The following is a 20,754-nucleotide window of genomic DNA, read 5'->3' as shown; positions in this document are numbered from 1 at the left end:
GTGTTTGCTAGAAATTTCTAATTTTCTTGCTCGGTTTATTAATCTCAGCACGTGTGCTCGGTGATTAACAATTAATTTTGTCAATATGAGTCGATTAAGTAGTTATATCACATGTGTTCGGTGTTTAAAACATTTCTAACATTGGACAGGGTTGGCTAACTGGAAATCTAGTATTCTTGTATTATCTCTCTTTGTCCGATAAATGTCTAATGAATATGATCACGAAAAGTCAAAATAGAGTTGAAATCCAGGGACACTTTGTTTCCATGACAAACTTGTATATTTTAGAGTACTCAAAGCCTTCGCTAGAAAGTGGCAGCAAAAGTGAAGTAAAGTGGATGAAACTCAATATCCGTTTGGCATCTAAGATTAATCGGACAAATCACTGATAATTTAACCGGTACGCTGACCAATAGTTTTACAACAGTTCTGCAGTACATTATATTCCTTATCAGCGAGCTCAGAATCTCTCTCTCTCTCTCTCTCTCTCTCTCTCTCTCTCTCTCTCTCTCCTGAATGTGAATTATGCTACTTTATGAAATTAATTATGAAACTTTAACATGCAATTTCTATGTTTTGAAAATGAAATCGAATACCAATGATGTAAGGAACGAGAACAAATATATATATAAAACAAGAGAAAGGTATTTTATTTATGAAATATATAAAAAGATATACATAGTATAGAGTGGTAACTATATTACTGTATTGCTGTATTACTCAAATAAAAAAGTAAATATTTCATTGGAAAGCGGAAACTGCAAATAAAAATGTTTTCCCCATAATCTATTTTCAACACCATTGGATATGTCATTAATGTAATTTAAACAAGTTTGAAAATATGTTTAGTTTCTAAGCAATACAATAATAATACAATATTTTTTTGTTTTATACAAGAATATTTAGTTCTCACTTGGAAAAAGATAAACATAATGAACGAATATAATTGTGAAGTGTCATTGATGATGAATTTCATAAGAATTACTTTTCACGATATTTTTCAAATCGTATTATCGAATAAAATATAGAATCCAACTTGAGGACTACACAGGGAAGCTTTTCTTCGGGTACATTTTGGTATTTAATACAAACGTGTGTTACTAGTTTATGAATGAATGTTAGACTGAAACTTAAACACAGCCTTATGATCACAGCACACATAGTAAAAAGAAATATGAAAGTATGTTCGAAATTGCCTCAAAATACTGGTAAAGAAAATAAAATCCCAGTTTTCATTTTTTTAACAGCCTGGCTTTGGCTTTCGATGGTTTTCTATAATCCCATGTTATCCAATTCCCTTTGCATCTGACAAACAGCGCACAATCCGCAGAAAGACATAGCCATACAGTCACTGCAAATTGAACCCTGGGAAGAAAAGAACGATATTGATAGAGACATGGTTGAATGGATCAGTCTCGACCTAAACGTGAAGTGATACCAGTAGCATTAGTAACAATATCTGCATTATTATTATTAGCATATTGTGCTACCAATAGCAGCGGTAGAAGAAGTTATGTTGCAATATTAGTAGCATCGTTAATGTGTGATTTTGATTTTTAACATAGCTTTAATAATTTTCCAGTCATATCGCTAGTGCATTGTGGCAGTTTATAGCGATATCTAGCACTGGAACATCATGCCGCAGACATGTCGCATCATGTCCCATCCAGTCACATTATCCTGACACCAAGCCCAACAATACCGACACTAACCTCTTAATGCTGAGCGCCTAGCGAGCAGCTGCAAGTTCCATTTGTGCAAGTTTTTTGTATGACTCGGCCGGGGCTCGAACCCACTACCTACCGCTTCCGAGGCCGACGCTCTAACTACTTAAGCCTCGGAGCGGTTCGTCGTAAATAGTATTAGTTATATTTTAATATTATTAGCATTGGTAGTATTACTAACTGAAATGGTATTGTAATATTAATATCATCGATAGTAGTAGAAATTGTAATAATAATAGCATCGATATTAGTAGTAATTGTAATAATAATAGCATCGATATTAGTAGTAATTGTAATAATAATAGCATCGATATTAGTAGTAATTGTAATAATAATAGCATCGATATTAGTAGTAATTGTAATAATAATAGCATCGATATTAGTAGTAATTGTAATAATAATAGCATCGATATTAGTAGTAATTGTAATAATAATAGCATCGATATTAGTAGTAATTGTAATAATAATAGCATCGATATTAGTAGTAATTGTAATAATAATAGCATCTATAATATTATTCGTCATAGTTGTTGTTATTGTTGCATAGTAATATTAGTAGTAGTTGTAGGTGTATTGTAATATTAATAATATTCGTAGTATTAGTACATAAAATGTTAGTAGCAGTAGTAGTAGCAATAATAATGTAATCTAAATAACAGTAGTGATAATATTATTAGTCCATATTGTCCTTAATTACACTATATTAAGCATGTAACTCATCCAAAAGAAAGCTTATATTTTAAAAAGTGAAATAGATATTTTGACTACTTTGCTAAAATAATAAATGAATTGAACGTTCTGAATTTTGCTGAGAATATTAAAAACAGGGAAGGAACTTAAAACTTTAAATAGCATAAGTCTGAATTTAAACGCAATAAATATATGTCCCTTTACATTTGATTTTTCGACTCGCATGTGTATAATTTTCCATTACAAACAGAGTAGACACTGATGCGCATTTCCATTATTTACTGGCAGATAGCATCAACGCTCTTCCTACGTTTTATTCCAAACAAATCAAATTACCCCCCCCCCCCCGAGACAGACGGATTCAAGTTTGATAAAAACTTAACCACCTGCAAGTTGTTTGTGGAGTTCGATCCAGCTAATCAGATATACAATGCACGAGCTAGGTATTTATCCCACTTGACCCCGAGGTCATGACTGGCAACCTACACATATTGCTGTACAATATAATGGTTGTTGTTGTTCTAGGGTTTAACGGCATTTTTTAGCACAAGATAGGCTATACATGGCGGCCAGTATAATTGGTGGAGGAAGAACCCTGGAAAACCCAGGGAAGAACCACCGACCCACGAGAAGCTACTGACAATATAATGGTGATGACACGAAACAAAATATTTTCGTCAAAATCACTTCTTCTATATATTTAAAAAAGTTATTGTTATCACGCTAGTTCATTTATGCCTCTTTCTCCAACAAACGAACGAAAAAGTATCATTAATAAAACCTAACCCACTGTCTTGAGTCAACGTCAGTTAGAGAGGGTATTCTTGTCTGGCATAAACTTACAATCCTGAACACAATATGGATATATATGTTAGTCTTGAGTATTCAAATCCGACATTAGTTCATGATTAAACATGTCACTAGTTTACTAATCTATCTGTCAGTAGTTCATCAGTCTATATGTCAGTCATGCATGAATCTATCTGTTAGTCAAACAGTCTATCAATCGAACTGTTAGGCGTGCATTAATCTATCAGTCGTGCATGAACCGATCTGTCAGTCGTACATTAGCCAATATGTAGTGCATGAGTCGATCTGTCATTCGTGTATTGGCTATCTATCATTTGTGCATAATTTAAATGTCAGCCCTACACTAATCTATCAGTCGTGCGTTAATGGATCTGTCAGTTGTGCATTAGTATGTCTGTCAGTCATGCATTAGCCTATCTGTTAGTCGTGCATCACTATCTAGCACTATCTATCAGTCTTCCATACATCGATCTGTCAGTCGTGCATTAGCCTATTGGTCAGTCGTTTATTAATATATCTGTCGGTTGTGCATTAGCCTTTCTGCCAGTCGTGCATGAATCGGTCTGTCAGTCGTGCATTAACAGTCATGTCAGTCGTGCGTTAATATATGTGTCAGTCGTACATTAATCTATCTCAGTCGAGCATGAATTGATTGTTTAGTCTTGCATTTCCCGACCTGTCAGTAGTGCATGAATCGATGTATGAGTCGTGTATTAATCGATGTGTCAGTCGTACATTAATTGATATGTCAGTGTACATTAATCTATCACTCAGCCGATCATGAATTGACTGTTCTGTAGTGCATGAATTATCTGTCAGTCGTACATTAATCGAGCTGTCAGTCGTGCATTGATCGATGTGTCAGTCGTATATGTATTGATATGTCAGTCGTGGATAACGCCTATGACAGTTTCAGATGTCTACCAAATGGATAAAATAAGATGCTTGCTTCTAATATTTCTGTTTTGAAGAATCAAGTCCAGTATTTTTTTTTTTCATTTCGTAAAGTAGAATAAAGGTATTTTATGACATTAATATTTAATTTTGTGTATTCAAATGTGAACGCAATTTTTAAGATTTTTTAAGTTTTGTTGTTAAACTTAGGCGATGTGAATATATATTGTTAACACGTGTTGATTTTGTACGGTATTTCTCCCAATCACTGATGTATTTATTAGCGTGGCGCTAATGGTAACATAATTTCACAATTTATAAAATTCGCAAACCGTTCATAAATATCAAAGACTGAACTTCTAATCTACTTTTTATTTACACTATTTACACAAAATTACATACCTACAAAATAGTGCCATAAAATTCGAATCCAGGCACCGTGGAGTCACTAACATTTAGCTTACTAAGTCAATTCGAATCCAGGCAGCGTGGAGTCACTAACATTTAGCTTACTCAGTCAATTCGAATCCAGGCAGCGTGGAGTCACTAACATTTAGCTTACTCAGTCAATTCGAATCCAGGCACCGTGGAGTCACTAACATTTAGCTTACTCAGTCAATTCGAATTCAGGCACCGTGGAGTCACTAACATTTAGCTTACTCAGTCAATTTGAATCCAGGCACCGTGGAGTCACTAACATTTAGCTTACTCAGTCAATTCGAATCCAGGCACCGTGGAGTCACTAACATTTAGCTTACTCAGTCAATTCGAATCCAGGCACCGTGGAGTCATTAACATTCAGCTTTCTCAATCAACACAAAATCATGCTTATAGAATTTTCTCGAGACATGAATTGTTTTTATATTGGGATCTTGTACAAACATAGCTACAATGTTATCAAGACAAGGCATCTATAAATAACTTAAGAAAAAATGTTTCGAAATACTTGCTGGCAAAAAAAGAATTAAGAGTCTGGCCCAGATCATATGCTGGTAAAGGTAAGTAAGTGCAAAGGCCAGTATAGTGTAAGTAAGCATGCATGCCCGACTTGTAACAATATCTACTTAATACCGTCCCTTACGTGAAGCATTTTTTAAAATGAAATTCGAGACAAAATTTTCATATGTATCTACTTTGTGCTTGTAAAAATAACAAATGCATTACAGTTTAATTACTTTGCTAAGGTCGACTACCATTTTTGCATGTGACCGTGTTCAAGTGTGCTATAACAATTGTCAAGTGTAGGTGTTCAAGTACCAACAGAACATAAGTCTAAATTTAAACCTGTTTATAGAACCCAGTGATCTGATTAACTGCAATTTAAGCCTTACTCAAAGCTGACCAAGAATATGTCTTACATCGAGACTTGAATTTTAGAACTTAGTTGATAAAATTGGGGTTGGGTATTTATACTATATGAACACCTCCCGAAACACAAAAGGGCTAGTGTGTGTAAGTACCCTGACTCCTCCTAGCGTCCTGATCCTGGCACGGAGGGCGATCAATCCGCCCGGCACGAACCACGGCATACACATGCATTCTCCGGTCCGTGAAGAGATGTTACAAATAGCGCACGGGAGACAGCAGTAGGTCATGATCACTGCAATTTGAAAAAGAGACACAAGTGGATCTGATATCACTCTCTTGATTAACAGTTACTCATAAGCCATATGATATACGATTTTATCATTTCTGTTATAAATAAAAGCGATATTTTCTTACAGATAAAATGTGGTATATACGAGAACTTTGGCAGCTGTACCAAGGGTTTATTTTCTGCCTTAAATTGCTCTTTCCAACTCTTGGTGATATGTACATACTGATGCTAGAGTTATTAATATCAAGTTCACCCCTAATGCCATGTTTACCCATACCAACAATGGTCGGCTTGGAAACTTTATTCAAAAATTGGACAACCACTAGTGAATTCACATCCACAAACTGGGCACAAAATAACAGATAAAACCACTATCATTGTTCAACATAGCTACATGGTATCAGACATGCTGTCAAAGAACTAAAAAAACTTATGTTAGATTATATCGATACAGGAATTCTTAGTCAGCAGTATGTTATAGAAACAATTACTATTTCACAACTATCGTGTTTCGCAGTCTGGACGTTACAGAGACCGCTACTAGATCACATCTTACGTGATTTACTGTCACATAACTTTGTCAAATTGGCTGTTTAAACACGTAAGGACCTTGGACTCGTAGTAGTCGTAATTACAATTGGTATTACGTTTAAGAAAAAGCGTATCGTGCTTTAGCTGAATCAATAGGGTACTCTTTCAAACCACATTTATGTATGGGATAATACTCAGAGGCGATACTATTGAATGTCAACAGAATCTCTTTGAGTTGTCTACATGGTATGGCAGCCTTCCTAACATATATGTTTAATTTAAAAAAAGACGTTTCCATGGAGAACTATGGCACAGTGACGCAAGCATCCACTTTTTTCAAATTATATTTGAACACTTAAAGAAAATTTAAAAGAAGATAAAAACTATTCATTGCAAAGTCTATAAATGGAAACAGCATCCTCACGGCAATATCTTAAAACTTTACAATATCAAACTGGGTTTACTCTTTGGCTTTTACTTAATTCATATTTATGTAATGCACTCATTAAAACACGTGATCCTTGCCTAGCTGAGAAAGGGAATACATTAATAAGTAGCCATTGTATCAATGGTGGATATGTACGGCTACCAAACTGTCGTAGTTGCCAGACAGGCATTTTGGGAGAAATCATTGAACTTGTCAACTAAGCTGAGGACCTACCTATATGAGTGAATAGTGACGTTAACCTTTTCAACCAATCAGAATGCTACGTATACAACGCTCAGTGCCAAACTACCGAAAAACACGCGAGTTGTCCAGTCTAGATATGAAATTTTCTGAAGCAATGCAGATCTTAATTAACCTTGTCGCTATGATATGTCTTCCGGAAAGACTACAGTTATAAGGAACGTACATGATTTGCAGTCAGAGAAGCAACCGAACAGGCCACTGTCCCAGTCTCTGTGTCCATCAACTGACCCTATCAGCTTGGCGCTAGGCTGGACTGTAAAGGGGGCTGCCATCTTCAATCAAATGACTGGTTCCTGAAAGTAATCGCATGGGATAAATAATACTTACGGTATGCCAATAAAAATTCATATGTTATGTAAGACAAATGTTTTTATTTGCCGCAAACAAAGTTCAAAGCCAATTATTTCCTATAAATTAAGCACAACAGATATGATTCACATAATGTACTTATCCATCAAAATGTCAAATACGGAAACCGTATGTTTAGCAACAAAGGAAAGACTGGTAAATAGCATATGACAGGTGTAGATGTTAAATGATGATGCTAGTAACACAGAAAACATAATTATGACATCTCACAGTATCAATCATTTCGGTGGTTTACAATATTCTGCAGGTTACTCAACTTGCATATGTGAGCATGACACTGCAATTTTGACTATGAAGCAGAAAAATATGAAAATATTAACGAAAGTAAAATTAACGTTTATAGCTTTAAAGAAACAAGTTAAAATGTTCAACAATTTAAACTAAACTGACTTCAGGATTAACTAAACTCGTTATGTCACGGAGAAGCCATGCAAACAGCTGCACGCTACACCCATGTTGCAAAGAATACTCCTTGTAAAAATCAATACTTTCCTGCCCACCTTATACGCAATCAATCACTGGGAAAACTAATATCTGCTCAGTTTCATATCATATACAGATGATCTCAAATGTGGATTATTTTATATTGGATTTATGAATCGAGTTGGATAATATATTGCTTTTGCGAGCCTTGGCGAGAAAAAACTGGACATTTTTCGAGTTTCATAAAGTTAATGTTAAATCTGTACCCATTTGAGATTCCGTTTATCACATAGTTTTTATTTTCATGGACGTAGGAATGAACGAAAAGAAATAATTTCCTTCATTTTGACGATGCACCTTTCATTTGTTACGCGTAAAATTTAGTCACTGGAATTTTTGGGCTGTACCACAACTAGAAAAATTTATTAGTTTCATTTTTGAAAGTTATAATTCAAACAGCAACTGTCCTTATGAATAAAAATAATATTTTACTCAAACAGCATATTTTTTCAACACAGAATGTATATGCAAGTTCAGTATGATGTCACATAATTTTATTTTGGTTAGCCAAATGTTTAACCACGGGAGTGTGTCACTATCACTTCTAAGCATTCAAACTGTTTGATATGTCAAGAGATGATTATGTTATGGATGCAGTAGGCCATATTAGACACATACACATTCGGAACTGAATCACATAAGAGCTATCTTACTGTGTAAACATGATGTGGCTGGATAACGTTCTTTCAGTTTGGAGACCGGATAATATCCACATTTTTCATTGAACAGAGCTGAGTTCAGTTACTCATGTGAGTTAACTTTTAAACCAATCAGATGGACGTGACCTTTTTCCTCAGTTCCCTTCGGGCAGTCCATTCGAAAAAAAATGGCAGCCATAAGGTTAGTAGCGACAGAAAAACAAAACGCTCCAGCCGGCGAGGTAATTAAATTTTCCGACGATCACAGACAATCGGTCAATAGAACACTTCGCAAGAATTTCATCGGCTTCTTTGGACCATGAAGTTAATTTAACATGGTGTCATATCAAAAATATGAAACTGCATATATTATTTATAAAGTGTTCCGACTATGTGATAAAATCGAAGTATACATATTGTAACTAAACAGTTTTAAGTTTAGTGTTTCTTATTTGAAAACACAGTGGCCTTTAATCCAGAATGTAACGCCAATAACCTGTATAAAATATATCATCTATATTCCATTTTCACGGACTAAACATACTGTAATCGAACTTATTCCACATTGATTTTTCGGGGTCTATTTTTTAAACTGATGGAAAGAATGCGTTTTTATGGAGAAAATAAAACAAGAGCTCTATCTCGACAGCAGTTTGTCGTGTTCCCCGACTATTCTGAGGCTATTTATTTGTCGTGTTCCCTGACTATTCTGGGGCTAATTATTTGTCGTGTTCCCCGACTATTCTGAGGCTATTTATTTTGTCGTGTTCCCCGACTACTCCGGGGCTATTTATTTGTCGTGTTCCCCGACTATTCTGGGGCTATTTATTTATCGTGTTCCCCGACTATTCTGGGCTTATTTACTTGTACTTGTTCTGTTCCCTAACTCCTCCTCCTCTGGGGCTATTTGTTTCAGCTGCATTATTATAAAAGATAATGTTGGCAAATTAGATAACTGAAAGTAAATAAGCTTTTCTTCGAATATCCAATTTCGTCCGCTATGTTTACATTCCTATGACTTGAGTTTGCCTGCATTATAACAGTGAGTGTCAGCTTTGTTTGTAATTTGTTTTCTTTGACATAATGTAGAATAAAATAAATACATGGTTATATCTGACAATTAACATAAAGAAGAATTAAATGAACTAGACACTGCATAATCAAATATTCTTGAAGTCACATGTTGCTGGAACCACGCCCATTGAACTGTTTTCATTGGACGAAAGACCAATATGATGTCAAATGTATAACTATACCTAACGAGATCAGTGTAAAAAATATATTGCAAAATGGCGATACATAAATAAAAAGTATGATCATTAAAAGAAGCGAGGTTTTCTTGTGGAAAATGTTTGTACATTAAATGCCGCAAATGAATCCTTATGCTGTTGATGTTATACATTTGAACATCTTGAACCTATATGCAGGGCCGGCGCCAGACCCGACCAGACTATCTGGCGCCCTAGGCAAGGTTAGATTCTGGCGCCCCCCCCCCCCCCCCACCACCACCAAAATATAAATTTCAAAATTTATAAAAAATATATTATTTTTTTAAATGCGCCCCATGAAATCAGCGCCCTAGGCGGCTGCCTAGTTTGCCTATATGGTAGCGCCGGCCCTGCCTATATGCATGTCTCTAATACCATTTCATCACCACAGTTTGAGAACTGATCAGTGAATTGTGTCACTTCCACTGAGTATGTGCCAAATATCTTTGTAGCACTTTGTCTGCTTGGTAACCCTAACGATCGTGGTTTAAGATCTAAGCTGTGTCCCTTCAAATTATTAAGCTGTATGATCAGAATACATCAGAGTGGGTGGACTTGTGCTTGGTTTAAAGATTGGGGTCGCGATTAAATCTACTTGACGTCTATTTTACAAACAATAACCGGACATTAAGCAGCATTTTAAAACATCCAGGTTACACAGCAGCTTACGAATACAGTTAAACTTCGTGTATCTAGCTATCATAAAATCCAGACAAGTAGCTTCTTGGCGATGCAGAATAACAAGGGACCCAAGTGGGTCTGGTATCGCTTCCACAATTTAATACATGGTCATTTCACTACATAGGTCACAGTGTTATTAGTGGCAAATTTATATTGTGTCTATTTTTGTCTATTTTTCTGTGGTCTGACAGAAACATGTTTCCAACAAAAAGACATATTCCATATGTACAGGGGGTTTCACGGTTAGTATCTCCCCTTGAAAACACCAGAAGGCATCTCGGTGCAACTCACTTCCGGATAGTTCAATCAATTAAGATGGCAGATGTAGATCAAGAAAATGTGACAGACCGCTCACATTCTGCAAACAGGATCGATATCTCACTATTTTGAAAGAAATTCTATCAATATTTGATCAATTGTTTTTTCATCATTTTTTCTCTCACTAACTTGCGCTGCTCCTAGCTTTCAAATAAATAGAGTCTGCCCATTTCAAAACTGCAGTATGTTTCCATTACTACCTTATGCTCTAGTTTGTTTTATTTGATTGTGCGAAAGTGTACCGCTGTGTAAAACGTTCTTGCAATTTATCTCGCTTGAAGAATAACGAAAATAGGTTTATTTTTTTTACAACTTCAATCATAGCAGTTAATGGAAGTAGAACGACAGCGAGAAAAAATTATAACTTCTTAAGGTTTTTTATTATTATTGATTTAGACTGTTGCTTTTCTATTAACGTTCATTATATTTTCATGAAATAACTTGATTTTTTCCTTCAAAATGCATAAATGTCAACCACGTTTGAACAGACAGGCGCACGTACGAGTCTCCTTGATTATTATTATAATTTTATTTCCTTGAACGGTTGGAAATTTTAAAGTATGCAATCTGGAGAAATATCGATGTTAGATACACTATGCTTGTATAGGACACTTGTATCTCTCACCTATCTGCCTTTCTGTCTGTATGTATGTCTGTCTCCTTTCATCTGGTGCATGGGTATGTACATCCTCGAATGAATGTGTGTTCGCATACATAAACATACTTCTGTTTAAAAACGAGCATAAAATGATGCTAAGATAGAAAGAGTGACTGATAGATAAAGACAACAAATATGAATATTTGTGAGTATCCATTTATTATTGACTTGTAGAGTATGTTCTTACAAGCAGTCTCTTTTTTAAATCATACTGTTTGCAATTTTACATCCGGTCACGTGCATCAATATTGATTTAAAAGGCGAACCAAAGTAATAGGACGGAATCTGTGAAATAAATGGATCTTTAAAACTTACATATTTGATGCAAGGAAAGTTAAACAGAATTAAGCTAATCTTAAGAAGGCTGTTCTAGATGAATTTGCTGGTGACAGTCAGAAATGTTGTCTAAAGACCCCAGCAAATTTGAGAGTTATTGCGTGTCAGCATAAGCAAAGAAAAATCATGCAGAAAGTTATTGCATGTACCGTCCAATACTTGATGTTTCAAAAGTCTCAGTTATCCGTCTGCACTCACTTACCTATCTCTGACATGCATGATATATTCTCATTTTCCATGCTGAAGGAACATATAATGAAAATTCAGTCTCCACAGAAGTAACATGACCAGTCTATCGGACACAAGATTAACTCATGCATAGATCTTGCTTAAAATAAAATGCATAATGAACTTAATGATATCCGATAATTTAACAAGTTTGACCAGAATTTGAGGAATAATATAGTTGCTAGAGTGATGGCGAGCTTTGCCAAACAGGCGCAAGGTCATGCCATTATTGTAAGGGAAACTCGTTCGTAATCATATTCAACAAAGGTCTTGATGGTATCAGACTAATTACCAACTCTGATCAAAGTCCAAACAAACTGATGTCGCTGGAGTAGTAACAAACTCAACCTATCAGACGGAAGATCACCAAATAAATATGCATATGTCTCGTTCATAAATGAGCATAACTCTGTTCATAAATACGCATAGAACGTTTTAAGAAATATCTGTAGGTCTTGTTCATAAATATGCATACGTCATATGGCATTTCATAAATATTCATAGACCTTGTTCATAAATATACACATACCATGCATAGGCCTTGTTCATAAATATACACATACCATGCATAGGCCTTATTCATAAATACACATAGAGCTTATTCATAAATATGCATAGACCTTGTTCATAAATATACACATACCATGCATAGGCCTTGTTCATAAATATACACATACCATGCATAGGCCTTATTCATAAATACACATAGAGCTTATTCATAAATATGCATAGGCCTTGTTCAAACATATTCATAGGACATGTTCCCAAAAAATATGCACATACTTTTTTCATAAATATGCATAGGCCTTGTTCATAAATATATATAGGTCGTGTTCAAAGATATGCACATACCTTGTTCATAAATGTGCATAAATATTGTTCATAAACATGCATTGGTCTTGTCAATAAATAAAACTCATGACAAATCTTCATGATGTCATGCTATTTACAAAATCTGAATAAAGTGAGGCCATAAACACAATAACTAGAGTGTTAAGTGTGTGATTTTTATTTTTAACGTATCTTTAATGATTTTTCGGTCATATCGCTACCATGTCTGCAGTGTGGCAGTTTATAGTGATGTATTCAGTTGACAAAAGGTATACTGTACAAAATACAGGCTTAATAAGTAGACAAAAACAACAACTGCGACAACAACAACGGCGATATATGTTGTCTGTCCTAGATCGTTAAACTACTACCACCACTAATACTACTAAATCATATTATTAAATGAATATGAACGCGAATGATCTGGGACATCGTACAAGACATGTAGCATCATGTCCCACACAGTCACATTATCCTGACACCAGGCCGACCAGCCCTAACACAAACCTATTAATGCTGAACGCGAAGCGACGCAGCTTTAAGTACCATTTTTAACGTCTTTGATATGACTCAGTCGGGATTCTAACCCGCGACCTCTCTCATCCGAGGCGGACGCTTTAACCACTTAGGCCACCTGAGAGGTGAGAGACACATCTTACTTCATCATAAAATGCTCATACACGTTTGGGATCCATAGTTTTGAAGCTTTGACAGAAAGCACTAAATTTATTTTTCTCCACAGAGAATTAGCGATGAACCCAAAATATAGACACATGGGAGACGATACGCGCTGGGGAAAGCTTAAAACAGAAGAGAGACTGAAGCACCCAATGAAATTTAAGAGTCTTGTACAAAAATTATATGCTGATGACGATGATGAAACAGAAGATAGAAAAAGAAACCTCGAACGAATCAAAGAAAACAATTATGAAACTAAACGAATTGAAACTTACAAATACAGTTCAATGTCAATGTAGAATAAATTTGTACTAAAATACACCAATCACGCAAATAAGGTAATTGAAAAAATTAATACAGTAAAACATTCAACATTCCTGTTAGAAATATGTTAAATCTGACTGGATTCTGTACTACCTAGTATTTAATATTTAGACAACACACATTTAATTACAAAATATGCCCTACAAATATAATTAGAAAGGTCCAGAGACACGTAACATACCTTAGATTCAGTCTATTGGCAACGGCTACAAGAGACAATTTATCATTTGGCTATACGGGTGCTTCTGGTTATATTGGTGTCAGGAATGACTTTGTAAACTCTTCACTATATATAACGGGCGATAAAAGCACGCACTGTGGAGTGTTGATTATTGGTGTATAGATACGGTTAAATGTGGCTGAGATATCTGATTAATCCAGTGTACGTAACCAATGGATACTGTGCATAAATAGTAACCAATGGATACTGTGCATAAATATATGTAAACACGCCGTATTTTATTGGTTTTCAGTCACATGTTGTAAAACTATTGCGTGGAATCCTCGTAATGATACCTACAAATTACATCAAGTTCAAACCCTTCCTTATTTCTATACTTATATGTCACTTTCACTCAGAATATTTCTTTGAGACCAATCATTCCATCCAACACAGAGCTTTGAAATAATTTCCTACTAACATATCGGTCTAATATCTTACCATTGTTATTCATTAGTTATATGCCTGGTTGTCATATTTATTATCAGATCATTCACGTTCATATTCATTTATTAATATGATTTAATAGTAGTAGTGGTGGTAGTAGTTTAACGATCTAGGACAGACAACATATATCGCCGTTGTTGTTGTCGCAGTTGTTGTTTTTGTCTACTTATTAAGCCTGTATTTTGTACAGTATACCTTTTGTCAACTGAATACATATATGTTTGTATACAATAAGCACGTTGATATACAACGAATAGAGTCCTCCTTCTCTAGGCATCCAAGCTTCCGTACCCTTACCAATGCCGTAATATTCATCATTGGAATAAAAACGTAAGTAATCCTTTATAAATTGTTGAACAATAGTTAGATATTTGTATAAAGAAAGTTTTGTTTTTGGTTTCATGATTACAAATTTTACAATCAGGTCTTGGTAGGTTGGTAAATTCTGTCAGCTACCAATTTTTGACAGGTATAATTTCCTGTGGAATTTTTTCTTAGTGTGTTTATCACCTACTGTAGAAAAATCATTTGTAAACAACATTACGCATTACATATCATATTAATATTATATTGTTTTCAATATATTGAAACCCTGTGGACTGCATCAAAACATCGTTTTCCAGCGTTTCCCTTTATTATGAAATTCTTATTTTCCTCCTTCCTGTCCTTTATGTACATTTTGCAAATATTAATTTAAAATCTTATAGCGCAAATAAATCCTTCATAGATTTCTTACTGTCCTCTCATCGACACTTCTTCATCATAAATATGTGTATTTGGAACGAAGCTCCAAAATGCTTTTGTAAATCCTCATCTTCGATGTTAGATCTGCATTGACAGTATTTAAAATACTGGTGACAAAATAAATTAAATATTATTGTTGTAGAAACGAACTTCTCCAATTTCTTTTAGAAACGTTGTAGTGCGCCTAGAAAAGTTTGCTTGGTCGAGATTTGTGTCAATCCATTAGGCTGGTGTTTCATGTTAATGGCTTATTTTGAAATGTATGACCGATTTAGTGAATTATTCAGTAAGTTGTCAATTATTGTGGTAGAAAAACTTGACAAAGTATGTTGTACTCAAGGGCAACCTCTTTACTCTGGATGACATAAGTCCTTTCTCCAGTGCCCCCTTTAGTAGTTCATAATTGTAAAACTGCTACCATGGATACCCGTATTTCGTCACGTGATAAACGTAGGCATTAAGTCCGACGAATCTCTTAACGATATGCCTTGCTCTTGTAATTATACATACTTAAAACAGTATCTAAACTGACCAAAGTAAATTTGCATTAATCATTGTACCCAAAACATGCTTAAAATTTGTATCTAAACTTAACTATGTAAATTTTGGTGAATAATCTCACAGCATTTGTTAAAATCATTACACGCATGTTGTCATAATAACCATACTAGTGAAAGAAACAACACATTACAGGTCTGTATTCATAATGACCATACGAGTGACATAAATAATACATGATTAGTGGGTTATCATTAGAGTGGCCACGAACGGAACTCAGTAATACCGGACACCCCTTTGCACGTACGCAAAAATGATCACGTTAAGAAATGTACAGACCAGCTGGATACCTGCCAGGTATAAAACGGGACGAAAGTCCACCTTACTTATCATTAGAACAATACGAGTTACAGAAACAATGCATGATAAGTCTGTACTCATTACGGTCATACGATAGACATGAACAATGATGGACAAGTCTGCTATCATAAACTCCTTACGAGTGATGTAAGCAATGTATAACGTTATTCGTACTTATTATTCCCTGCTGCCTTTACATAGTGTATCAATTTTCATTGAATAGCATTCAATCATTTCCTTTGTTTTCTATTTATTTTCTGACTAGTGACTCACAGAATATCATAATACTACATCTTACTGAAACACCGAAGTACATCAAGAGAGTTAGGACAAATAATACGAAGCCAGTAGAATGGACAATAAACACATTTTAATTAAAAGACAGATATGTATGTATTTCGTGATAGATTAGAGTTTGCATTTTCCGAGATTTACGGCATCTACAAATTTTACAAATAAATTTAGACGGCTATTTTGTGTTTGTTTCAAGAATAAAACCCAAAACAAAATCTTTTATTTTGACATGGGAATTTTTTATACATAGGTGCTTTACGGTGCCTTTTTCAGTTATGTGCATTAATGTACAGAAAACAGTAGTGTGATAATGAATAAAGAATTAAATGAAATACATACGTTGTTACACATTTACGTTAATTATTGGTATACATGTAAGCTTACCTTCACGCTGAAACAAGCAGGGACAATATCCGCCCAGTGACGTTCGTCGTTTCCACCCAGTTACAGCGATTTGTGTTCGTAGCAACGGTAATACCAGCGTTTAGAGATATCTATACTACACACAAAAAGCAGTGCTTTGTTAGGTGTGTGTCAGTATGAATAAGGTGACATGGAAACAGAATGTAAGCTGGCCGGCAGCGACTGATCTTGGCCTGTAATGATTTATATTTGTTCGTGTCTCGTTTCCAAACATGGTGTCTTTGCAAAGTACTTTCTCCTTGCTAATAGCGGGGATTATTCCTTGAAATGCAATGAACATGTCATAGAGTTGTTAATATTATTACAGCGCCGATTGTAAATGATGACTATGGTTTCGGATTTCGGATTGAAATATTGAGTTGAGGACTGCTTTTTCAACGCCAGTAAACATAATTTATAAAAAAAAATCTGCATACTGTCATTTTTCAGATTCCTTTAATTCACTGGGAAATCTATGCTCATACGATTGTAAATGAATGGAATGAAACCGTCATCCCTTTTGTCCTTTCGTAAGTTATGTATCAAAAACAAAGTCTTTGGAGAGACATCGACGTATGTTTATCTTTTCAGATTAATGGCAGCATATAGGTTTAATAATTATACGCTCATTCTGATAATTGTATCATTTCGTTACTTTGAAAAAGAAAACATTTCTGTAAATAATTTGTATCGTCACCTTTATGGATATATTAGATAATATGGTTTCATGAAGTGGATTTTGGACCTTCCTTTCTATTGAATAAACAGCGTACTTGCTTCTGATTTTAAAAAAAAGAAGAATATTTTCTTTGAAATGATTGAATTTAAAATCTGAGTTATCTATTTCAGCTGAATTATAGTACAGATATAACAGCTTTTCTGTCCATGTCTAAATGGTCTGTAAGTTTATTATGTATTAATTGTTATAATTCCATACAATTTTATATAATTGTATAAAAATATATACATGATTTATTCATTAAATTTATTTATGCCGTTTATTTTTCTCCCCTTGCAGAATATTGATAAGCATAATAAGTCCCGCAAGGAATACATTTTATTGGTGTATTACTATGTATTCTTTATATATGTAAAATGAGAACAACAACGATTGTTACAATGAGAACAACGATGGTTGTTACAACGGAAGTATTGACTGTTATTACAATGAGTACAACGACGGTAGTTATAATGAGAATTACGACCGTTGTTACATCTTTATTTTTATCAGCACTATAGGGAAAAAGAACAAGATTAGAAACATATTGATTAATTCATAATTTCATAAATAATAAGTAATTCACTTGATGTGATGTGTGTGAATTGGATCTGTAACGTAGCTTAAACAATTGTTAGGTCATATAGCTACGGTGTCTGCAGTGTGGCGGTATATAGTGAAGTCTAGCATCATACCACAGACATGTAGCATTATGTCAGACCCACTCACCTTATCCTTACATAAGAACGAACAGTCTTAACACTAACCTCTTAATGCCGAGCGTCAAGCGAGGCAGCTGCCAGTGCCATTTTCACAAGTCTTTGATATGACTCGGCATTGGTTCGCATCCGCGATATCTCGCATCCGAGGTGAACGCTCTAACCATTTAGGCCACCAAAGCGGTCAATTTATTACATAAACCAGACTGACGTATTTTAAATTTTTTGAAGATATATATTTATTTAGTTGGGGAGCGTTAGATTAAATATTAAATGTTAGTCACGGGTAAAATGAACGTTTCATCCCGTTAGCCTTCGGCAACTTTACACACGAATATAGTGTTATCTTTTGTTATGTATATTTAAATTATTTGTTGGTCTGTTCGTTTTAAAATATTTTTTATTTCATTATATGTTATTGTAATGTAATATTGCTTACTGGACATTATTTTTTTTCAGAATTAAGTTTGGTTTGGTTTGACTTGACTGATTTTTATTTTATTTTATTGATGTAAATGCCTAATAATAGAAACATTGTATCTAGTCGCTGACCATAAAATCAGCGACATTTTCGGTAAACAACTTTTCTTTTTTTGTATTCTTACTCAGAGTAAGAATCATTAAAATTGAGTCAAGGTCATACCTGGACTACGTGACGGGAGGTAAGTGTTAATTCGTAAACAAACTTCTATTTTTTTTAATTAGAAGAATGAACTCTAGACCCCTATCTGGAAATCTGTTTTGCGTTTTAGTTAGTCTTATAACTGATGTTATGATAAGAATCGATCAGTCGTGCCTTAACACTTGAGAAGTCAAGTTGTTTTATGTGTTGTCCATATTGGGGTTGAATTTTTATATTCTTCAAATTATTAAATTTCAAGTAATTGTTCTCCCTGGAAATATTAAAGTGCTCTAAATTAATTCTTGGACAAAGACATTTACCGGAATTTATACGGAATTCAAAAACTGAATAATATTTTCTGTGATTCAACAAGAGACTGTTGACACATCAGTACAACGCTACTATCGTATACGTCATCGCCTTCCATCATGGATTTTCATCGGGATTCGAACTGTGATTTACTTAGAACTTTTCATTGATAGGACTTGTGTTTTGATTCACGGATTACAATTTGAAATCAACTCGCAATGCCGTCAGTTCTTTTTTCTTCTTTTTTTAATTTTTACTTTATAGTCTAGGGAAATAAATTATTTGTTAAATTTTATTAAGCTTGTTGTCTTCACTCTTTTCAGTCATTTATTTTAAGACAGTGCACTCGTAACATCGAATTTTATTTGAATTAAAAGCTATCTTATCCTTGGTATGTAGGGAGCAGGTCAGTTGCTAAATCGATCGTTCTAAGCATGTACTGTCATCATACACAGGCTGAGATAATATCTTCACTGAAATGCATTTAAAAACAGTTTATATATCTTAGCCATGATGTAAGTACATTGTATTGACCTGGTGAATATTTAATAATACCTTCTATTCTGTCCAATGGAAAAAGTTAGCAATGAAAGACATTTTTGTTTCGAAATATATTCTCTTCTACTAAAACCCCAAGAAAAATAATTATTTCTAACGTTGATGCCGTATTAAATTACATGCATAAAATGCAGTGCTAAATGTAATGCATTGTTCTTAAAACATCAAAGTTGCCAGCGAAGGTCTGTTTCCCTCCAGATTTAATGGGAGTGTTTCAAAGATTTATTATTAGACGACCGGAAAAAGTAAAGTAAAAAGGCTTACCGACAAACAGCCCCCACCCCCACCCAACCTTTCTAAGTAGAATGATGTTCCTTTCTATTTTGTCATGGTCGGGGGTTATGTCCTCGATGTCAGGTTTACACGGGCTGTTGTAATAAAGATTATTTTTGCTATCTATATAGGTCAAAACCATCAACCTTCGTATGGTACTACACTTGACCATAAAGCTAAGTGAGAAGCGTTGTCTACAGGTGTATACATTTGATAGTTCAATAATCGATATCTTTCTTAAGGAGACAATGTTGTGCAATAATGTTTAATTCATGAAACGCGTAACTTGCCGTAAAGTTTCAAATTTATATTATTGGAAATAATGGATCCTCGGAAATACACTCATGTGGAAACTTGTTACTAAAAGGCAATGAAAGTGAGTTTATTTAACGCTAAATACATATTCATCCATTAAATCTTGGTACAAAATTTAAACATTTAATTTTCAAACTTCCTGATCGTTGGTTTTAATGTTAGTATTCAAATAGCTGCATTTTACAATTGTATTCCATCAATGTAAACTCACGTGTCTAGTTGATCAGATCGGATTTTCTTGATCACGACACTATATGGCATCCATTTTATCCACATATTGTCTTTTCTATAAAGGGGCCCCGAGTGGCCGAGTGGTCTAAAGCGATCTCCGTTATGGATCACTGCCATCTCACCTCTGTCTGCATGGGTTCGAGTTTCGGATTCGGCTACTGTGGGTATGTGAGAAAGCTTGCCAGTAGCTTCTCGTGAGTCGGTGGTTCTTTCCGGGGTTTTCCCCGGTTCTTCCTCCACCATTAATACTGGCCGCCATGTATAGCCTATCGTGTGCTGAAAAATGGCGTTAAAC

At 34.7% G+C, this 20,754-nt stretch overlaps 1 protein-coding gene across 2 annotated transcripts; it reads right to left on the bottom strand.

Moving 5' to 3' along the window:
• Positions 1 to 629: 629 nt before the first annotated feature.
• On the bottom strand, positions 630 to 16,825 carry LOC149786120 (cornifelin homolog A-like). 2 transcript variants are annotated; one of them, XM_089978147.1, is made up of 4 exons: positions 16,697 to 16,825; positions 7,101 to 7,230; positions 5,579 to 5,718; positions 630 to 1,365 (listed from the first exon to the last, which is right to left on the bottom strand). In XM_089978147.1, exons 2-4 carry the CDS (start codon positions 7,207 to 7,209, stop codon positions 1,273 to 1,275), a joined length of 342 nt encoding a protein of 113 aa, XP_089834273.1. In that variant the 5' UTR covers positions 7,210 to 7,230; positions 16,697 to 16,825; the 3' UTR covers positions 630 to 1,272. The 2 variants fall into 2 exon arrangements, with proteins under 2 accessions (XP_089834273.1, XP_089834274.1); XM_089978148.1 differs by lacking the exon at positions 16,697 to 16,825 and adding an exon at positions 13,931 to 14,071.
• Between the last annotated feature and the right edge of the window lie 3,929 nt (positions 16,826 to 20,754).

This window comes from Sinohyriopsis cumingii, chromosome 12 (assembly GCF_028554795.1).
Source record: "Sinohyriopsis cumingii isolate HCF-2022 chromosome 12, ASM2855479v2, whole genome shotgun sequence".
Lineage (NCBI taxonomy): Eukaryota > Metazoa > Mollusca > Bivalvia > Unionida > Unionidae > Sinohyriopsis > Sinohyriopsis cumingii.
The sequence above is the reverse complement of the archived record's forward strand: the minus strand, read 5'-3'. Positions and strand labels throughout refer to the sequence as shown.

What these genes read in the sequence shown, in the direction of transcription:
- LOC149786120 (XM_089978147.1), bottom strand. Translation starts at nt 7,209, where the DNA reads ATGGCAGCCCCCTTTACAGTCCAGCCTAGCGCCAAGCTGATAGGGTCA. An exon ending in CTTCTCTGACTGCAAATCAT is followed by an intron (nt 5,719 to 7,100) that starts GTACGTTCCTTA and finishes TTCAAATTGCAG; the next exon opens with TGATCATGACCTACTGCTGT. An exon ending in GGACGCTAGGAGGAGTCAGG is followed by an intron (nt 1,366 to 5,578) that starts GTACTTACACAC and finishes TTTTCTTCCCAG; the next exon opens with GGTTCAATTTGCAGTGACTG.